General features: G+C 45.0%; 1 protein-coding gene across 1 annotated transcript in view; it reads right to left on the reverse strand.

Annotated features, from left to right (window-relative positions):
- Positions 1-8,938: 8,938 nt before the first annotated feature.
- The window catches only part of Syt11 (synaptotagmin 11), an 84,412-nt gene continuing 76,262 nt past the window's right edge, over positions 8,939-17,088 (reverse strand). Inside the window, 2 exon segments of the mRNA XM_051198724.1 lie at positions 8,939-11,828; positions 12,546-12,666. Coding sequence (XP_051054681.1) covers positions 11,518-11,828; positions 12,546-12,666 — 432 coding nt within the window. The 3' untranslated portion in view covers positions 8,939-11,517.

Here is a 17,088-nt window from a genome sequence, read left to right on the forward strand (position 1 = left end):
CATGTGCACTATGTCCGTGATGCGCACACACATGCAAATTTAAAATTTTAATTTAAAAAATTAAAGTATCTTAGGGAGAAATTCAATGATAGGGCTCAGGTGTAGCTCAGTGGTAGAGGGAGTTACCTAGCACATACCTGTTCAACCAGCATGTCTTCCCTCCTCCCAAAAAACATCACATTTCATGTTCCCAAAAATATTGATTCAAAAAACTGAAAATCCCTACCAGGTACAGAACATTCAAGTGCTAACAAGTCTCCAGAGATGGACCCCCTTTATTCAAATGATTACATCTCTAAGGAGAAAGGGAAAATGGGTACACACAACCTGTAATCCTAGCATTCCAGAGGCTGAGACAGAAAGATTGTAGATTCAGGGTCAGCCTAAGGAGCATAATGACACCCTGTGTTAAAAAAGGAAACCGTGAGCTGTAGTAGTGCACATCTTTAATCCTAGTACTCTGGAGGCAGAGGTAGTGGATCTCTGAGTTGGAGGCAGGCCTGGTCTACATAGTGAGACCTGGTCTCAAACAAAAGAAAAAAGTTAAGGATGGAGAAAGCCAGGTGTGATAATGCACAGGTGCCATCCCAGCATTTGGGAGGTAGAGGCAGGAGGATCAGAAGTTCAAGGTGTCTACCCTACATAGAGTTCCAGAAAGACAGCATTCAAATTGAATTTTTATTTAAGTTTGGTAAATACCCTACTCACAATTTGTACTGTTAAAACTTTTTCAATCTCAGCCAGGTGATGGTGGTGCACACCTTTAATCCCAGCACTTGGGAGGCAGAAGCAGGCAGATCGATGTGAGTTTGAAGCCAGACTGGTCTATAAAGAGAGTTCCAGGACAGCTAGGGCTGTTCTGATACACAGAGAAACCCTACCTTGAAAAACAAAAAATACAAAAACCTTTCCCAATTTCAATCTTTTTAAGTTTTATTTTTATTGTATGTGTATATTTGTGTGCTTGTTAGTTTATGTGCACCACACTTATGCCTGGTGTCTAAGGAGGCCAAAGGGCATCAGCTTCTTGGAACTGGGAGTGCAGGCAATTATGAGTCACCTTGGTGTAGATGCTGGGAACTGAACCTGGGTCCTCTGGAAGAGCAGGGCAGTAAACACTCTTCACCAGTGAACTATCTGTCTCTCTAGCCCCTCCAATCTCAATCTTACAAAGAATGACACATGTGCTGGAGAGATGGCTCAGTGGTGAGGAGTACTTACCACTGTTCCAGAGGACCTGAGTTAGTTCCCAGCATCCAAATCAGACAGTATACAACTACCTGTCACACCAGCTCCAACAATGCCTCAGGCCCGTGGGCACTGCTGTGCTGGACCTCGAGCCCTAGTCCTGCACTTGAAGGCATATGCCCTACATGCAGACACACCCCACACACGAAATTAAAATTAGTAAAATCTTTAAAAAGAACGATACATGGGAATCTTACTTATTTTGGGACAGGGTCTTACCGTGGCCCTAGCTCAGCTGGTACTTGTGATGTTTCCCAGGTTGGCTTCTGACTCACAGCAGTCCCCTTGTCCTCACAGGTGGGCACCACTACTCCCAGCCATATGTGATTTTTAACTTTCAGGAGTCCTTGTCAACTTTTGCAATCACTGTGCTTTAAAAGGTTCAAGACTGACAACGTTGGATTTGTATTAATGTTAGAGATGCTCACCTTGAAGTTAGGAATTTCATCAGCTTAGCTGGAGCTAAAATTTAGGTGGCATAACCATAGGAGAATCATTCAAATGTTTGCTCTTTGAGGAAAGATTATTAATCCTGTCCTCCAGATCCCTGAATGCTCTCACTGTACAAACTAATTTTCTTTTCTCCCTACTAAGAATTATTAAATAGGGGGCTGGAGAGATGATTCAGAAGTTAAGAGCACTGGCTGCTTGCTCTTCCAGAGGACCTGAGTTCAATTCCCAGCACTGACATGGTGGCTCACAACCATCTGTAATGAGATCTGATGCCCTCTTCTGGCAGTCAGGCATACAGCCGGGCAGAACATTACATATATACTTAATAAATAAGCCTATAAAAAAAAAGAAAAAAGAGTTATGAAACAGGTGTCATTTGAATCAGCATCCCAAATTATCGAGCATGCCTGTATACTCAGCACTTCAAAGAACATTTCCACTGTGAAATGTGAGTGACGGCTGCTCCTCTTGGTGAACTGTCTGCCATGTGACTCCTTGGGGTCAGATGGTACCATCTATGTGAAGAAAACAATTGCTGCTAGAGCACTTCTCAGCAGAAGGGACATTTTCTTTCCCCTTGGGACAGCTGACTTGAGTTGACTTGCTTCTTGCTCTACTAGGAACATGGGGGTCAGGTTAAGGCCTGGAGGAGGAACTGGCAAAGCCTTTGTAGCTCTTAGCAACAGTGTAATGAATGACTTAAATCAGTCTCTCAAGCTTTACAGTCCTCTGTTTCCTTCACCTTCTTATCTGAAGCTGCTGATGAGTTGGGGAGGTGTGCTCAGTTGATAGAGCAGCTGCCTGCTGAGCCATTCTGAGCAAGGCAGTGAGTGCTGGTGACCTGCTGAGTGGGGTTAGGGACAGAAAATCAGAAGCTCAAGATCATTGGCTATTTAGTGATGTTGAGGCCGGCCTGAGCAGTATTAGACTGTCAATTAATTAAGGCATGGCAATACACAAGTCTGTAATCTGAATACCTAGAATCACAAGTTCAAGGCCAGCCTGGACAACTTAGTTAAAGAGTAGGGGCCTAGCTAAATAGAAAACACTTGCCTAGCATACACAGTACTGAAGCCCCAGCACTGCAAAATAAAGAAGTGAATAACAACTTAAGAATGATGGATGCCCTGACAGCTCAAGCAGGGAAGCAGGAGGGCTGGGAGCAAGCCAGGAAAAGTGTTTGTTGTAGTTTCCTTTTTTCAAGACAGGGTTTTTCTGTGTATGCTTGGCTGTCCTGGAACTATCTCTCTCTCTCTCTCTCTCTCTCTCTCTCTCTCTCTCCCTCCCTCCCTCCCTCCCTCCCTCCCTCCCTCCCTCCCTCCCTTCCAGGCTGGGCTTGAACTTTGCCTCTGTCTTCTGAGCAGTGGGTTTAAAGACATGTATGACTGCTACCACCACCACCACCCAGCAAAACAAACAAATCAAACCTTTTTTTTGGAACTAGCTTTATTCATTCATTCATTCGTTTGTTTGTTTGTATTTTATGTGCATTGGTGTTTTGCCTTAGGTTTCAGGTTCCCTGGAACTGGAAATACAGACAGTTAAACTGCTATGTGGTTGCTGGGAATTGAACTTGGGTTCATCTGGAAGAGAAGTCAGTGCTCTTAACCACTGAGCCATCTCTCAAACCCTGAAAAAAGAAATCTTAATATGAGGGAAACCGCCAAATAGAGTGAGACAGAAAGGTCTTAAATGTTTGGGACATTCTGAAATTGCTGATCAAGTTTTCAAGGAGCTGGCTTGGAGACAATTTCTGGGAGTTTAGTTTTGTCTAGAAATTGCTCTTTAAAAAGATCAGTGTGTGCATTCCTCCACACACATGATCGGATCATGAAGTCACCCAGTCTTCTGAACAAAAGCTGCTGGGGTGGGGACACAATTCATTTCCTGCCCTTACTGCTAGAGATCAGTACAGCACGCACTGAGCCAGAATCCGTTTAGTTAGCTCCCTCACACCTCCCACCAGATCTGTTCCCTCTGCCCTCGCTGGGGTGGTGTGTATAGAGGAGGGGACAGAGGCAAGGACACAGTAAGCAAGTGCTCCAGCCCAGTGTCCTCTTACCTGCATCTTTGCTGACTGGAAGACGTCACACCTACCTACTCCAGAGTGTCAAGGGCCTGGGAAGATAGCTCCGCGGGTAGCATATTTTCTGCACAAACATGAAGAGCTGCATTTGTTTTCTAAAACCCACATTTACAAAGGCCTGGGTGTGGTAACTCACAATTGATGCTGGTGTTAATGAACTCTAGGACATCACTGGCTAACTGTCCAGAGCTGACTTGGTGAGCCCTGGGCCAGTAAGAGACCCTGCCTGAAAACACAAGGTGGGTGGGTAGATGAGTCGGATGATATGAAGGCTGACTCCTTGCACACACAATTGTGTACACACAGGAAGAAGCACCTTGGGGTCTCGGCCAGACTTTCTGGCTATTTTTACTTTCACTTTGCTAGAGAGTATGTGGGGGGCTGAAGAGATGGCTCAGCCGTTAAAGGCTAGGCTCACAACCAAAAACATAAGAGTATGTGGGTCACTGCAGCTGATATATTTCCTGCCCACCAATCACCATTACCACAAAACCCCAAACAACTCTAGACCCGGTTTTGCATGGTTGTGGTGCTAAGATTCAGATCTGAATACTTCATACAAAATTCTTGCCACTGTGTCACACTCTCAGCTCACAGTGTTCCCTCCTTCAGTATTGGGAATCAAAGCCAGGGCCTCACAAATGCTGGGCTTGCCGTCTACTGCTGAGTCGCACACCTGGCCCTGGAGCAAACTTCTTTTAAAACAGAATGAGGAGAAAACAGGAAGGCTTTTTTGTGTTTGATTTGAACCAGCTTCCAGGACTATCTGTGTCTGTGTCTTCCTGCCTGTGTTTAGCTCCTGCTGGGCAGGGGGGCAGGAGGATGCTGGAGAGATGGCTCAGTGGCTAAGAGCAATGGCTGCTCTCCCAGAGGACCCTGGGTTCAATTCCCAGCACCCACATAGCACTCAACTGTGTGTAACTCCAGTTCCAGGGGACCCGACACTCTCACACAGACACACATGCAAGCAAAATACCAATGTACATAAAATACAAATTATAAAAAAATAACCAAGCACATGGCTCTTGGAGCTTTGCTTCTGTGCTGTGGGGAACACTAATTCAGAAGTGCAAAATCTGACAAGAGATTTGGTCCATTGAGAGAGAAGCGGGGGGGGGGGGGGAGAAAGGGTGAGAGAGAGGGAGACTGGTGTCAGGCACTCAGTGGTCACTAAATGCCAGGCTGTAAAAATGTCCAAGAGGACACTTGGATGGGAGTGAATATAAGTCATGAAAATACTCAATGTCTGCTACTTGCGGTTGCCTGGGGAAATTCTTGAGAACACTAGCATGAAAATTCTGAGTGTAATCTGATTTGCATTAGTTCCCATTATATTTTTAAAGTTACACTTATTTATTCATTTATTTTGGGTGTGTGTATGTCATGACATACATGTAGAGACCAGGAGACAACATGTGGGAGTCAGCTTTCTCCTTCCACCACGTAGGCTCTAGGTATTGAGCTCAGTCTTCAGCTTGGTGGCAGGGACCTCTACCCACTGAGCCCTCTCTCTGGTCTCTCTAATGTTTGTATCTTACCCTTAAATCTTCACCAAAAGTGATGGTTGAAAAAAAAAAAAAAGAACTGGCTGGGCAGTGGTAGCACACACCTTTAATCCCACACTCAGGATGTAGAGGCAGGCGGCCAGCCTGGTCTACAGAGTTTCTGGACATCCAGAGCTGTTACAGAGAAACCCTGTCTGGAAAAAAAGAAGATGAGGAGGAGGAAGAGGAGAAATAATAAAATAATAATAATACAGGAACTGAGTCTTCCAGATAGCTCGGTGGTAAAAAGGTACTTTTTGCTACCCCTGACAACTTGAGTGGGTTTCTACCACATGGTGGGAGGAAGCAGCTCCCTGGGGCTGAAGAGATTCATTGTCAGTTAAGAGCACTGACTGCTCTTCCAGAGAACCCAAACTCAATTTCTAGGGCTCAAATTAAGTTTCCAGCATCCACATCCTGCTTCACAACCCTCTGTAAGTTCAGTTCCAGGGGATCCAGTGCCCTCTTCTGGCCTCCTCAGGCACTGCACATACACAGTATTCAATGCATGCAGACAAAATACCTATATGCATAATAGAAGAACCAACTTTCAAAACTTGTCCATTGACTTCCTCATGTGCACACTGGCATGTATGTATGTGTGCATATATACACACATAATGGTAACTGGAATTGGGTGAGGTTTCTGCAGGCTCTGCTGCAGATGTGAGCTTGGATCAGTATGTTAACCTTGTGGACTAGTTTTCTCATCTGGTGCACACAGACATTTTACCTGTGTATGTACTCAAAATAGTATCTATTAATATTCAGTCCATGTTAGCCAATTATGGTTTTTCTGTTTGTTTGTTTTGAGGCAGGGTTTCTCTGTGGCTGTGGAGGCTGTCCTGTAACTCTGTAAATCAGGCTGGTCTCAAACTCACAGAGATCCACCTGCCTCTGCCTCCCAAGTGCTGGGACTAAAAGCATGTGCCACTATTACCCGGCTATTTTCTGTCATTATTAAAAAGAGATGCCAGCCATTGGGCAGAAACCAGTAACCTGGAACTCAGTGAGGACAGAAGATCAAAGCTGAGGCTGAGGCCGGCTTGGCTGCATGAGACTCTATCTCCAAAAGAAAGAAGCAAGTGGGGGGATGTGCACATGAATGACGCTGCTGCTAGGGAAGCATTCGAAGAGGACTCTAAGCAGTAGCTGTTTGCCTCTGTAAATCACAAGCTCCAGAAAGTCAATGAGACCAATTGTGAGGAACTGACAAGAAGAACGCCTTAGAGGAGGAAATAGAGGCCCGGGAGGAAACAGTTGTCTCCCATGATCACACATGACCACTCACATACATTGTTCCTTTCCAGCACTTCTGTGTCCTTCTCCAAGGACCCAACTTCTTTCCCAAGAATCCATACTTGGACATCCAATTCCAAAGTAGTCCTTGGGCCACAGTGACCCACACTGTCTTGTCAGTGATTCAGAAATCTGTATGACAGATGTTGGACCAGCTCAAGACTATAGAGGAAAGTTGATAGATACCTGGAAGAGACTGCTGTGACCTTGGTTTCTTCCTGGGAGAAATCATGATGCAGTCTTGCATCATGATGCAGTTGGTTGTTGGTTTCTGTGAGATGGGTCTCATTCTCATTCTGTAGCCCAGGCTGAGAGCTCACAGCATCCCCTGCCTTTGTCTCCCAAGTGTATGTTTGTGCATCATGAGCATACCTGATGCCCATAGAGGACAGAATAGGATGTTGGATGCCATGAAACTAGGTTCTGGATGGTTAAGAACCACCATGTGGAAGCTGGGAGTTGAACCCAGGTCCTGTGCAAGAGCAACACGTGCTCTAAATCACTGGGCCACCTCTTTAACTCAACACCCAGTCCTTAAAAAACAACAAAACTCACCTGGGCATGGTGACACACACCTTCAATTCCAGCAGTGGCAGGAGGATTTCTTCGAGTTCAACGCCACCGTGTTCTACACAGTTAGTTTCAGAACAGCCAGAGCTACATAGAAGACTCTATCTCAAAAGAAAAAAATCAAAACAAACGGGGGTGGATTTTGTTCAGCTGCAGGATTCATGAAGCTAAGATGGGAGGATTGCTGTGAGTTATACACCAGCCTGGAACGCGGAGTAAGACCTGTCTTAAAAGGAGAGAGACAGGCAGAGACAGAGACATTATTTGAGTGACTTTGAAAGGACAGGTGCTTCTGCTGATCTGCTTTCTCTTTCTTCATGGAGACAATGTTCATGCAGTATGTTAGGACAGTGAATCATTCTGATGAAAACCCCATAGTCAGGAAGTGGAGGCTGGAAGATCGAGTGTGAAGCCAGCCTGGTGTAAAATTCAAACAAAGCAAGGAAAGAGAGTCGTTTCAAGCTACAGACTTGGGAAGGCAGAAGGAAGGCAGAAGAGCCCACAGCCCATCACAGTATTATAGTAATAGAGTATTACATGGGTTTTCTCCTGTTTCTATAGAGAACCTCGGACTTTGTAAGCATGCATTTATTAGTGTGATCTTTCGTTAATCCTTAACTTCTGCCTACCATCTCCAAATAGGTCTCTTGCTATCAATGGCTCATATACCCAGTGACTGTAATTTAGTAGGTAATGGTTGGGGCCAGAGACAGGAGTAGTCAGGAGTTCCCAGCATTGTCAAAGAAAGGAAAAATCAACGAGAGAACAGAACTGACCATCAACAGTGCCCATAATGTCTTTTGTTTTTCTAGTTGTTTTTGTTTGAAGCTAGGGGACAATTTCTTTAACAGTTTAAGAGAAGCTGGGCACACACCTTTAATTCCAGAACTTGGAGACAGGGTTTGAGGCCAGCCTGGTATACAGATTTCCACAACAAAACAAAAAAAGAGTTTAAGAGGAAATCAACAGGGCAAGAAAACTGCAAGCCATGCAGCTGGGAGGAGGCAGGCTCCGCTCTGAGCAGCCAAGCGAGGGAGAGAAGTGGAGCTCGGAGAATGCGAAAGCTCCGGACACCAGGGAAGGCAGGCCTAGGCTTTGGAAAAGAGAAGTTGAAAAGTTAGTGTTCTGAAGTAGTATTTCATGTTGGAATAAATATCTCCAATTAAAGGCGCACACTAATTATCGTTGCTAAAACCTACCATCTCCGAGGCTGGAGAGATGGCTCAGAAGTTAAGGGTGCTTGTTGCTACTGCAGGGGACCCAGGTGGACATCTGTAACTCCAGTTCTAGGAGGAACTGAGAGCCTTCCTCTCCTGACCTCTGTGAGAACTGCAATACATACATGTGGGCAAACACTTCTACACATAAAACAAATAAATCCAAAACAAAACAAACAAAAAAACTGTGCCCTGGTAGTTGAGGCTTTATAAGTCATGCCTATTTTATATGCCTGTGCACCTAGAGTTGCCTAACAGTTTCTCAGAGGAAAGCAGTCATGAGGGGAAGATGCATCATGCTGGCCTAGAACACCCTTGGGTGCCCGAGTGCCGTCAACAGTCGCAGCCACCCAGCTTTAAGAAAACCAGACTACCGCCACTGTGCCTATTTAATGTGAATCAGTCTTTATTCTGCACGTGTGTGTCGCATTAACAAGTTCAACATACAAGATAGCATGACATATTGCAGGTCAGCGTCACAGCACTATGCAATTTCACACAGTTCATGTTAGCTTTTTCCGTTTTTGTTTTTCTTTTTAATTTGACACTTTTATTTTGAGTTTTATTTTTACAAGAGAAGACACAAGGTAAAGAAAGACGACCTGTTTGTGGAGAGGGATTGTGGTGAGGGCAATGTCACTGTCATGACCAATATTGAAAGTCTTCCGTATCCCTCTCCTACATAGATCACCCTGGTCCCACACAGCAGTACTCTGCTCGATAGCACAGCATGGACCACAAACGCTGTGTCTCGGCTGTACTCTGCTGAGACTGTGATGGAAGAGCTCGCAAGGGAACTTCTGACATTGTGAATAGCTCTCCTAGTCCTAGAGGAGTCAAGAAATCTACATAGGACTGGCTGCTGAGAAATCGGGAGTGACCTTTCCCTAACCTATTCCTAACCACAAGTGCCTTGTGCAAAAGCTAGGATGTGACTCTCTTGTCTTCCAACTGATAGGAAGAGGCCTTCAGCCTTTGTCCCCATCAGTGAGCTCTGCAAAGAGCAGGTGTGAAAGCCAAAGTCAGCTAAGCAGCTTCAGGACACGCTGGATCAGGCCTGAGGTAGGAGGAGGAATCCTGCACTGTCTTTTTTTCTGGCAAAAACACCAAAACAGCCTGGAGACTGTGAAAGTACCAGCTCCCTCCCCGCTCCACCTCCCCCTCCCTCCAGTAGATCCAGAGGATGCAAGGGATTGAGCTGCAGGGGGATGGGGAAGGGAGCAGTGGGGTGAGGCTGTTTCCCCCACCTCTCAGGAGGAGCTGCAGAGGCACACACAGCAGGACAGAGACCAGACTCCACCTGTCACTCAGCACGGCTTTCAGGCAAGGAGTCAGAGCTGCTGAGTGACTTCTGATCTTTACACATTAAGGCGACGAAGAGGAACCATTTCGATTTTTTCCCTACCGGGGCTTGGAATGCTCCTGCCAGGTTTTCATTAACTATGTCAAAATGCCTTTTTAGAAAACAAAAAGTATTTTCTTCTACGTATGATACAATATTTACATTCCATGGGTTAAAGGACAGAGACTAGTGGTGTGATCCCAGCTGATGGGGAGACAGCAAATCAGACCATGGGATGTAAAGGTTGATAAGGGCAAGAACAGAGTGGGTTTCCCTGCCAAACAGGACTGCAGGGAAAAAAATAGAACAAAACACACACACCACACACACACACACACACACACACAGGAAAAAAAAAAAAGAGAAAAGAAAGGATGGGTGGGCAGGGGGGGCAGAGTGGATTTGAATCTTAAGCACTAAGGGAACACCAAAGGCAGTGTCACCACCCTCTCCATGGAAACTCAGCTTGTCCACTCCTTCTCAGAAGCAAGCTAGGAAGCGATGGTCCTGTAGGGAAGTGGGCACTTCATTACAGATAATCTTTCAGGCCCTGATCAAGCTATTTCTTATTTGACTGAGGTCCTCTTCAGGCTGTCAAAAATAGGCACTGCCCAGGCAAGCTCACCTCTCATTGGTCTCCATGCCGGGCCCTGGATCTGCATTGTCCTGCCTGGGGCAGAAAGATGATGGAAGTTTGGTTTCCCAACCTTCACCCTGCGAGACCCACTTCTCCAGCCTTGCATTTGCTGCTGAGGAGAGTGGGGCTCTGAAGGCATCCATACCTGTTACTTCATACTCAGCCCTACTCAGCTTTCTTAAGAGCCATTACTGTAAACCTCAGGGAGAAAGAGTCATTTCTGAGGCCTGTTTCCCTATGAAACAGAAAGCAACTTCCATCAGCATCTACATCCTGAGGAGATGCCAGAGCTTCTGTGTGGGTATTTTATCTCCTTCCCTTGTCCCCTGACCTGCAAGTACCATTTGGGATCAGCTGGTGTTCAACGGTACTTCCCTCTGGCTAAAGCTGGTCTCCAAAGCTTCCAGAGAAGTCAGCGAGTCCTAAGTCGGGTTCCACCTTCCAAGCCTGCCATGCTCATTACAGCTATCACTAGTCACTAACTGCCTATTGCCCCTTTATGGCAGGTGGTTAACAGCAGACACCCTATTCTCAATTACTCTTTCTCCTGCAAACCCCACTTGTTTCTTTGCTCACTAGAGACCTCTGGATGTGGAACTCAGCCAAAGTGCAGAGACCTGAGAGGTGATAGAAAAAAGGATGGAATGATGGGAACACGGGGTTTTACAAGAGTAGACTTTTCTTCTGCAATGATGGGGAACTGGGTTACCAGAGAAGCCCAATAAAAAGAGGCCAATTTCAGGGGATCAGCAAATACAGTTCGGCACAAAACACAATTTTCATGGATTAAAATCTGCAACTTGGTATCGATTAGGCTAATTTCTTGTTTGTATTAGACATGCAAGTATAAGGTTACATTGTTATATATAGACTGTGGGGTCCTTCCTTCTCCCCCCCCCTCATTTTAAAAACAAAAGATCGTCTAGTGCCTTGCAAAGAAGAAAACAATCCTCCTGCTAAGAACCGATCCGCAGCTGTGTGGAATATGATGTTCTTTGTGTGGTTTGTTTTGTAAGAAATTTTCTTCTACAACTAAAATGAGGTTTTGAGTCAGCTTCTCTGTCATCTCTCCCCGCCATGTGCCTCCCCAGCCTGGCCCCAGGGTCGGAGGCGAGAAAGTATTAGTACTCGCTCAGACTGTGCCACTTGGCTATGGGCTTGCGGGGACTCTCACAGACCTCTCTCCAGTGTTCCGCACCACTGGCCGTGACACTGTGTGCCCCCAGGATCAGCCTCCCCACCACCTCATTCTTAGTAGTGCGATCGAAGTCAATGACAAGGAACTCAATGCTAATATCAGGCAGGAGGTCAGTGGGGATGTCATAGATGAAGGACTCATTGAAGACTGGGTTCAAAGTGCACTTCTTTACGTGGGTTTTCTTCTTGGCGATACGTTTCCTGCCGTAGTAGACGTTCACCTTGACATAAGGATCTGGAGCCCCCAAAGAAAGAAAAAGAGAGACAGGCCCATGACACAGTCCTCTGATATGTGTGGTAGGTTTGTGTTTAGAACCTAAGTAGTGGTTCTCAACCTGTGGGTCTCAACCCCTTTCGTGTCCTCTATAAGGTATTTACTTAACAATTCATGACAGTAGCAAAGCTACAGTTATGAAGTAGCAACAGAAGAGTTTTATGGCTGGAGAATCACCATAACAAGAGGAGCTGTACTGAGGGGTCACAGCATTAGGAAGGTTGAGAAACACTGGTTTAGATGGAAGAGACTCTTGTCCTCCCTCATCTTTGCTGACCATCAGGCCTTCAGTGGTTACACCATAAATGCACACAGACCACCCATGAGTCTGGCTGCCTAGATGGGGTCTGGGGAAACCGATCCGGGTTTGGAGCAGACCAAGTACAGGTCTGAAGAAATCAGGAAGTGTTGTCGAGGGCATGGGGACGAATAGATATCAGCAGTCCCTTGCACATGTTTCATCTCGCACATGAGCTCCGGTACGACTTAGAATGTCCCTATTGGCTCACCCAAAGCGCCACAGTGACTGGGTAATGTACTGGCCTAGTCATGGTGAGCACAAGTAGACACAAGACTAGGTGGGCTGTGAAAGAGAGCGGGGTCGGGACATGGTGGAGTCAGGGGAGGGTGATAGTGGGGTGGTTCAGACAGAGACAGATTGAAGTAAATAGCTGCTACCTGAGAGACCGGTGATGTCCATCTTCGGCAAGTGTCTGGCTTTGAGGACCACCACTGTCATTCTCTGTGCCACAGGCTGGTATGACAGAGATACCTGGAGCTCCCCTCGGCTAATGCACTTCTGTAAGGGAAAGACCTGAGGTGAGACTGCTGGCCAGGGAGTGGGGGCTACTGGACCCACAGAGGAGCGGGGCGGGGCGGGGAGAAGGGCCTGCAGCTGGGCTTGCTCAGGGGCAAGGAAAGGGTGTGTGTTCAGGTCAGGTACAGAAACAGGAAAGTCAGCCCGAGCTCTTAAAGCTACACTGGCTGGTCTAAATGCTGACTCCTGTGTCCTTCTCTTCCTTTTGGTCGTTCTGGGAATTGCATGTAGGGCCTCCTGCATACTAGGCTAGTATTCTACCACTAGCTGGGCCTTAGTCTCAGCATTGCAGAGGCCAATAATGCATGAGTTCGAGGCCAGCCTTGTCAGCCAGGGCTGCATAGCGAAATTCTGTCTCAAAAAAAAAAAAAAAAAGAAAGAAAGGTATTGGCTAGGTGATAACGTCACACAACTTAATCTCCTAGCATTTGGGAAGGTTGAGAACTACTGTTCTAAGTAGGATACTGTTCTAAGTAGTGTACACTTAGCAATCCCCAGAACTCTGGGGAGGCCTTTGCCTTCTTGGCAAGCTACAGCCCCCACTGAGCCTTTAGCTTTTGGATGGACGCATAGGAGGAAGTATACTCGTGTTTCCACGGTTTTTCTCTGCTTGGCTGAAGCTCCACTTTGTTCTTGTTTTACTATAAGGATCAGCGTTTGACTGCATTTATAAGTACCCATGCCTAATCAAGACCAGCTGTTTTCCTTGCCCACCAGCGTGGTTCTGGGTTATTTCCTTTTGTGAATATTCAGAAAGTGATGAGAAAATCTAATTTCTCTTCCTCTATTAGCCTAACCACACAGAAAGCAATGCCTCTGGGAAATACCTTCCAAAACACCAAAAAAAAAAAAAAAAAAAAAAAAAAAAAGAGAGCACTTGTTGTTGCAGATGAAGGAGTTTGACTCCCAGCACTCACATGATGGCTCACAGCCGTCCATAACCCCAGTTCCAGGGAACCTGACATCCTCTTCCACTTCTGACTTCCACGGGCCCCAGGCACACACATGATGCCCGCACAGGCAAAACACTCAAACACAAATGTTTTTAAAATGATTATTAAAAATCATTAAACAAGGAACTAGAGAGTTGACTGGGAGGTCAATGGTCAATTCTCAGTACCCACGAGGAGATTTGTTGTGGAATATTACTTTAACTATGTAAAGTTAAGTTACATTTGTTTCTGCTGCATTTGTTTAACTATGTAAACATGTGTTGCTGTTTCACCTTGCCTGCCTAAGGCACCGGACTGATCTAACAGAAAGCTGACCTTCCAACAGCAAGGGAAGAGAGGCACGGGTGGGGCTGGCGGGCAGAAAGAGTGAATAGAAGAGAACAAAGGAGAAGAGGGACATGCCCAGGGCCAGAAGCCAGGGAGCTGCCAGACAGACAGACACAGAGTAGGACATACAGGATGAAAGAAAAGTAAAAAACTCCGAGGAAGTAGAAACGTAGATGAAGAGAAGCAGGTTAAATTATAAGAGCTCTTGGGACAAGCATAAGACCAAGCATTCATAACTAATAGTAAGTCTCTATGTCATGACTTGGGAACTGGTTGGTGGCCCCAAAGAAATCCTGCTATATTTGTTATTCCAAAGTGGGGTTCAAATTTCTACATAGGGCCTGAGAAAGCTGGAAAAAAAAGATACAGCTCCTTTAAGAGGCTTTGCTTGAGTAGCCAGCACATGAAGTAGAAACAGCATGCGAAGTAAAAAGGCCTGCTACAGGGCAGGCACCAGCTTCCTAGAGCTGGGGTAGCCAGGTGGTGGCGGTGCACACCTTTAATCCCAGCACTCAGGAGGCAGACGCAGGCCGAGCTCTGTGAGTTGGAGGCCAGCCTAGTCTACAAAGTTAGTTCCAAGAGAGCCAGGGCTGTTACACAGAAAAAGCCTGTCTCAAAAAAAAAAAAAAAAAAAAAAAAAAAAAAAAAAAAAGGACCAGTCCAGATTTTTTGGGAAAACAAACAAACAAAAAAACAGGTTACAGTGTATTTAAAAAATGTGCATAGGCTTAAGAAAGACAAGAAAATGGGTATAGACAGTCATAGGAAAAATAATTTAAAAGCAAAGTCTTTTTTTGAAAAAAAGATTTATTTATTTATCTATTTTATGTGTGTGGGTGCTTTGTCTACATGCATGCCTACACACCAGAAAAGGTGATCGGATCCCATTACAGACAGCTATGAGCCACCATGTGGGTGCTGGGAATTGAACTCAGGACCTCTGGAAGAACAGCCAGCACTCTTAACCTGCAAGCCATCTCTCCTGCCCCAGCAAAGTCTTTAAAGAGAGAGTAAAGTGATATAAAGGAAAAAATCCATGTAAAGATGGGAAATACACAGGGATTCTGTATAGTGTTGTGTTGACTGAATTGTTTGATAGCTGATGAGCAAACTGACAGCCGCTGAGACACAGTGGATTGTAAAAGGGACTGCTGAATTACACCAGCCTAGAAATGTTAGGGATGTCTTAATCTTAAAATGGAATTCAGAAAATGTATTGTTTCCACAAGAAACAAAAGACTATGCCTTCAAGGTTAATAGAGATACATTTTGAAAATCTTGGCAATAGACATAATAAACCAAGAAGGGCTGGAGAGATGGCTCAGAGGTTAAAAGCACTGGCTGTTCCTCCAGAGGTCCTGAGTTCAATTCCTGGTAACTACATGGTGACTCACAACCATCTATAATGAGATCTCACTCATACCCTCTTCTGGCATACAGGCAGACATGGAGACAGAGCATTCATACATTAGAAACAAAACAAAACAAACAAAAATTTAAAAAAAGAAAAAGGAACCAAGAATATCTACAAAACAGGTGGCATATATGCTGATCATGGGAACAGTTCTGAGCCTGGACAAATGTTTCAACTAGTCTTCCCAGAACTTGACCATTATCTCAATTTTCTCAGGGTTCCCTAAAGAGCAATGCTGTGGAATAAGATGTGTTACATTCATTTATGCTGTGGAACATTTGTTTAATGACGCAAAGATGTGTTGCATTCTCTTATTTTGCATTTGTTAACACTGTGAAGCTGTGTTACTTTGCTTGCCTAAAACATCTGATTGGTCTAATAAAGAGCTGAATGGCCAATAGCAAGACAGGAGAAAGGATAGGCAGGGTTGGCAGGCAGAGAGAGTAAATAGGAGGAGAAATCTGGGAAGAGAAGATTGAAGAGCAAGAAAATGAGGAGAACATCAGGGGCCAGCCACCCAGCTACACAGCAAGCCATGCAGTAAGAAAAAAGAAAAGATATACAGAAATAGAAAAAGCTAAAAGTCCAGAGGCAAAAGGTAGATGGGCTAATTTAAGGAAAGCTGACCAGCTGGGTGGTGGTGGAGCACACTTTTAATCCTAGACATGGGAGGCAGAGGCAGAGGCAGGTAGATCTCTGTGAGTTCAAGGCCAGCCTGGTCTACACATCAAGTTCCAGGATGGGCTCCAAACTAGAGAAACCCTGTCTTGGAAAAACAAACAAATAACCCCACCCCTCAAAAAAAAAGGAAGAAGAAAGAAAAAGAAAAGGTGGCTAGAAACAAGCCAAGATAAGGCTAGGCATTTATAAGAAAGAATAAGACTCCATATATGTATTTATTTGAGAGCTGGATGTGGGCCCCCAAAGAACAAAGAGGCAAAGAATAAAAGAGTTAACAAAAACAACAACAACAACAAATCCCAACATTTTGCCCTTACAATGTGGGTCCATATTTCTATGTAGAGCCTTACGAAGCTTAAAAAACAAAAACAAAAAACAAAACAAAACAAACAAACAAACAAAAAAAAACAGCTCCTTTAAAACACTCTACAGACGCTGGGTGTGGGTGGTCTACAAAGCGAGTTCCAGGGCAGCCATGTTGGTTACACAGAGAAACCTGTGTCACAAGACAAAAAAAAAAATAATAATAATAATAATAAAATACAAAAAGAAAGAACAGAAACTGCTGACAGCAGAGCACGTAAACAACCCTTTTCAAGTTAAACAGAAAAAAAAAAAAAAAAGCTAAGTAAATAAAAACATGGGCCACAGTGCAAGGCACTGGCATTCCATATCTGGGGAGCTGAATAGAGGTCCTGGTCAAATGCACTTTGGACTGGGCCCAGAACTTTAGGTTTGGCTCTCACAAACCAAGAAGTAGGCAGAGTTAGCCCATATAGCCACACAGAGGACCCAGCTGCAGCTTAGCAGTTTAAAGTTTGCTCACAGGGTCAAAAAAAGGATAAAAGACGTGGTAAAAGAGGTCCAGATGGAAAAAACCTCTTAACAATCCAGTGTGTTTTACAATGTGTGTAGGCTTAAGAAAGAAAGAAAAGGGTTTGGACAGTCATAGAAAGAAAGAGTTTAAAAATAATAAATTTGTTTTGTTTTGTTTTGAGACAAGGTCTCTCTGTGGGTTTGGAGGCTGCC

The sequence above is a fragment of the Phodopus roborovskii genome, unplaced genomic scaffold (genome assembly GCF_943737965.1).
Source record: "Phodopus roborovskii unplaced genomic scaffold, PHOROB, whole genome shotgun sequence".
In the NCBI taxonomy this organism is placed as follows: domain Eukaryota; kingdom Metazoa; phylum Chordata; class Mammalia; order Rodentia; family Cricetidae; genus Phodopus; species Phodopus roborovskii.